General features: G+C 39.3%; 1 protein-coding gene across 1 annotated transcript in view; it reads left to right on the top strand.

Moving 5' to 3' along the window:
• The first annotated feature begins 385 nt into the window (after window positions 1-385).
• LOC118330273 (cytosolic carboxypeptidase 1-like) overlaps window positions 386-5,622 on the top strand; it is a 30,399-nt gene continuing 25,162 nt past the window's right edge. The window contains exon 1 of the mRNA XM_035664758.1: window positions 386-699. Within this exon, the coding sequence (XP_035520651.1) occupies window positions 618-699 (82 nt within the window). The 5' untranslated portion in view covers window positions 386-617. The remainder of the gene's footprint in view (window positions 700-5,622) is intronic.

The following is a 5,622-nucleotide window of genomic DNA, read 5'->3' as shown; positions in this document are numbered from 1 at the left end:
TGAGGTGGGGGCTGCAACATTAGACCCTTGGACTCCATTCAAAGACAAATGACCACCACAAATGCATTCCCTTCACTCGCTCCTGTGACCTCTCTCTACCAACCCTCTCTCTCTGTCACACGCACACACACACACACCGACTTCAGCTTGATGTATTTCACAGCAGGTTGTCAGTAGGAAACAGTGGAGCCATTGAGTCACCGTATACCACCCTCCCCCTACACGCACACACAGAGGGCCTATACGTTCACACCACCTACCACCCTGCACACCCACAAACACACTGTAGAGCTGTTTGACATTTGGGCTTCTAACCAATGGGCAGGCAACAGGCACAAGGGCATTTTTACAGCTATGCCAGGTGCTTATAAGTGCTGCTGGCAGACTTACTCTCCCTCCAGTTATACACACCAGCCTGGGGTTCCCTCACACTTGCTCCCAGTGACAAGAGAAGACAAGGGACACAGGGAGGAGATCACTTTTTTTATTACCTGTCTATTTATTTAATCCTAAACCAGCTGGATCAAATACACGCAGAGATAACCAGACAGACAGACAGACAAGACAGACAGACAGGGTATACACATACCTGCAAAGAAAAACAGTAAACAGTCATAATGTTTGGTTATGGCCGTAATAATTTTACCTGGAATGGAACTCTGAAAGAGCTTGAGAGCAGCTACCCAGCCATCTGCAAAGGTAGGAACAGTCTGAGAGTGTGTTTTTGTCTAGTGAGACAATCATCTTCTTAACCGAAATAAGTAGCCAAACTGAAAAACAGTTATGCAAAACGACTTTTGCATGAGAGGCTGCGTGCACACAACAGCTAATGTGTCCAGGGCAGTCAAACTGCACTGCTATCTCTGCTATGTGACCCTGCTATGTCCTGAATGTGAGTGTGCATTCTGTGTCTTGACTCTCCAGAGTAATGGGATGTCAGATCAGAGGCATAGCAGAGAGGAGCAAAGTACATCCAATAGTCCAGTGGAACATAAGTGATTTGATCATGCTAAAGGAAAATCAGGGGAACTGTAAATCAAATTCAACAAAGCAAAAGACTGATCTACTACTAGGGCTGCCCAGCTGCCCCCAATGGTTGTTCTGACACAAAGAACTGCTTCTTTCGAACAGACGGCTGTTCAAATCTATATATTAAAACAAATTAATAAATATCATAACCATGCTTCAACTAGTCGACTATTGTCTTTTTTAATGACTGCTAGTTGACATTAGTTTGGGGTTGCCCTACTCTGTACATTAAACTGATGGTGCAGAAGTTAAAGTTTCAGTTTAAAGTTTGGGCTGTCAATAAGTCTTAACCTGTGTCAAAATTTTAGCCCTTATATAGTGCTAGAAAAAAATTACATCCATGGCATATAGTACACTACTTTCTGCTTACAATCGCACAATGCAATATGTTGCATTTAATAGAGGTGATAATTACAGTTGTGCAAGTCTCGACTGTCAGTGATGACCAAAAAGATGTTGATTAGTAAATTAAATCAATCTATTACTCACTTTAGAATAATAATTGTGTCAGTTATATATGGAGCAGTACATTAGTAAACAAGGATGTGATTATAGCCACAGCCTTGCAAACACCAACCAGCCCGATCTTGAAGAAGTTGCACCAAACATTTGAAAGGAAATATTCCAGCATTACTTCAAATCACTGTGTATTGGCTGAACATTGCTGATTTTGAGAAGGGTGCCAATTCATTAATACTGTTGCTACACCTGTCAAGTTTCATATTCTCACATGGCATATGTAGCCTAAAGCGATAACAGTATACTTAACAATTTGTCAGAAACTGACCCTTCCTAAGTCCTTCTTTTTATCTGTGCTCCATTAAAAGTTGAGCAAGCCTCGGTCAGAACCTTTCCTGCACTTATGCTATGCGCTAGACTGCAAAAAAGCTTACCTAAAATACAAGAAATAAACACTGAATTTGAGATAGTAACATGGCTTAGTATGCACTGGGGTTATAACAAATTTTGATGAAAGGAAAAGGCTGGGATACTATGTCTATGACACCCTCCCTCCACTGGGGGAGTCAGAAATAGTACAGCTAGTTGGACTGATGGATGAATTAATGGTAGGTGTACCTGACCAGTCAGAGAGAAGGGCGGTACCTGGAACCGGGCACATGAATTTTCATCCCCTGAATTATCATCAGACCAGAAAGAGGATCCATAATGAAACAGGAAGTAAGGGCAGCTATCTAATCAATAAAATCAGGAAAGTCACCTGGGTTAGATAGCTTTCCAGCAGACTATTACAAGCCAGATCCTGAGATACTGGCTCCATCACTAACAAAATGATCAAATAGCACTATTATTAGGGCAGCTAACAGCAACATTTAAGAATGCACTGATTTAATTAATTCTTAAGAAAGACAAGGACCTGACTGACCCAGGACGTTTTAGACCTGTTAGCCTGAATAATATTAACTGTAAAATACTGACCAAGCTCCTTGCTCTGAGTCTGGAGAGGGTATTACCACATGTAATTTATACAAATTAGGTCGACTTTGTCAGAGAGAGCCAGAGATACTTTTCACAACCAGACACATACTGCACACCTTTGAGTTGTTTTCTGATGTTACTTTCCTATTTTAATGGACAAAGTCTGTCTCCATAAAAGAAAACATCTGTATAGGTAGTTCTGTACGGATTAAGTTTTAGTTACTTTTTATGCCACAAACAATACATGATATACAAAAGTATATACAGTAGATGGGTGAATATATAATAGGTCATAGAAATGACTAATGACTATTTTAAATGGTGGAGTGCTGAGGATGGCAGTGGATACTTCTGTACCTCTTTGCATATGGCAGCAGGGTGAACAGGCTGTAGCCGGGGTGGGTACAGTCTTCTAGTAACCTTTGGGCTCTGCGCAGGCACCTCACCTCACCAATATCACTGATGCTATGTAGCTGAGTACCAATGTTTAATGATCTGGGTGGTTTTTATCACCCGCTGCAGAGTCCTCCTTTTATGCACATCTCATACCAGTTTGTTTGGTGTTACCAGTCAGGTTACCTTTTATTGCTCTTTTGTAAAAGCTAACAAGACCGTGGCACATCAGTGGAGCCAGGCTGAGATCTCATCAATTATTGAAGGGATTGCCATGAAATGTGGTACATTTGGTATGTTTTCAATTATCTTCTAACATAACTCAACATACACTCCTGAACAAAATCTTAAGACCGGGTGAAAAATTACAAGTATTCGCATTTCGTGTTGGTGGAACTTAAACTTTTGATCAGCTGATAAACAGCCTATTTGAGTTTAAATTCAATTTTCAATAAATTGCCTACTCTATTTTTTTGTCTCTTGCTCCTGTTTCTTCTTTTGGCATTTTNNTACAACCTGGTTATGTTCCACCAATGTGAAATGCGAATACTTGTAATTTTTCTGCCGGTCTTAAGATTTTGTTCAGGAGTGTATACTAGATGGATTGGGACAAAATTCTGACAATTTCTTTTACAAATTATGCAACTTCAAGTTAGAAACAAGATGAGACATGCCAGTCTTAATACAAACATGCATGACACATTTAGTTATATACTCTCACAATTAATATTCAGTACTTTTGTGATAAAACAGTCCTGAATGTCGCTGTGTTAGTTTATTGGACCAGTGCTGCACAGTATTAAGTGTTAAGGAGTTATTAAAGTAATACTCTTACACATGCACAGAACAACTGTCCCTGTTGCAACCAGTTCATGTTTACAGGAATAGTAAAAGGGGAAATGTGTGTTACAGTGATTTTTGTTCCTAAAGCATCCTTGGCTGCATTGGAATGTAGTGGTTTGCCTCTTACCTCAGCAGTTACTACCATGACACTGCTGTGCATGTGCGTTCCTCACACAGCATGTTACTATAGCAACATCACAGAGTAGTTGCAGAGTGTGAGAGTGGGAAAAAGGGGGTTTGAAAAGATCGTATGTGTGTGTGTATGGGTTGGTGTGACACAGGTGGGCATCGTAATTCAGCTGATCTGTTACCGTCTGCATGCAAACAGTCACCTTGCTGTCTCAACGAATGTCTGCTTGTGTCCCCAGAAGACACTGAGCATTTATAAAATCTCTCTTTGTATTAATGTACACAAAAGACACAATAGTAATAATAGTACACAAAAGACTGACCAGTTAGGCTTGTTGAAGGTCACCTAATGATATATTAACTTCCTGTCAGCCAGTGTTTAATGGTGATATACAAATTTTTCAGCATAGTCCAGATGAAAGGGAAAATGCCTCTTTAACCCTTTACCATTACATCATTCTACTGCTTTTTAATTTAATACAATTCTACAATATGTATGTATATTTTTACCATAATAAAATATATTTTTTCTTCCTGTAAAACTAAATGTAACGCATGGACCAACCAGTTTCAACCAATAATATCATGACATCCACCTGTCAGTCAATCTTCAACAGCAATACAGAGCAAAGATTCATTAGTTAGCTAGCTAGCAACAGGGTAGTTGTTGAGTGAGTGTTTCTGGGGACCGGGCCTCACTGATTACTTTACAAAAACAGAACTTTATCATTTGTACAAAGCACAAATTTATCAGTTTGGCAGAGTCAGCTAATAAGACTGTTATAGCTGCTTGACAGGGGACGTAACACATTCAGCGCTATTGGCTCCCAATAGTTCCACCCTAGCTGCCTGTTTTTTACAGGAAACAGGTATTATTATTATTATTATTATTATTATTATTTATGTTGCAGGTTGCTTTAAATACCTAAGGGTAGGTGAATATGATAGTATAAACAGTATGCACTGCATGTGTAAATTGATTGATTGATTGATTGATTGATTGATGATTAGATAGATAGGAAATTCAAGATTGATGATATTTACATTTTTTTAAAACAATGAGAACAATTTACAGGTACAGTGGATGTTTGAGTCACAGGGTTATTGCACAGGGATTGTTTCTGACACTGTGTGTCTGGAAATAACAGTTCATCAGAGTGAGGTCTGTTTTTTCTCTCTCTTCCTGCCTTCACCTGTTTTTCTGGGTTTGTTCAGTTTGTCTGATTTATGGGTACATTTATCGCAGAGGGCCTCCTATGGTTTCATTTGCAGTGTGATTTATATTAGTAGAAATGGTCAAGGATCACTGTCATGGAACTGTCAACCTCTAGAGGCTGCAGTGTTAATTACAGACAACAATATCAGTTGAGAGAAGAAACGACATACTGACACTGAACTACCAAAGCCAAAAGGAGTCCTTCTCTGGGAAAAAAGAATGTGCTCAGGAAATGTCATGGGAATCTGCCTGATGATGTTTTACAGCAGGGGTTCAGGGCCCCCACAAGATCAGTGATAGTGGTTTTGAGATGATTAACAGGATAGGGAAAAAACATTATTGATGCACAAAGTTACATTTATCATTGTCTTATTATTTTTTGATTCTGTACATATGAGTGCAGAGTGAGGAAAACACCAGACAGCTTATAATTACACAAGTCATGTGTAAAATTACTCCCAATGCTTAGATATACTTGTTTTCTGATTTGCCATCTGGTCAAAAACTAGATGATAGGTAATAGACTAAAAAATAATTTCCTCCCAGTTGTGCCTGGTCAAGGCAGATGACCACCC

This window comes from Morone saxatilis, unplaced genomic scaffold (genome assembly GCF_004916995.1).
Source record: "Morone saxatilis isolate NCDOM2014 unplaced genomic scaffold, NCSU_SB_2.0 Contig2, whole genome shotgun sequence".
Lineage (NCBI taxonomy): Eukaryota > Metazoa > Chordata > Actinopteri > Moronidae > Morone > Morone saxatilis.
The sequence above is the reverse complement of the archived record's forward strand: the minus strand, read 5'-3'. Positions and strand labels throughout refer to the sequence as shown.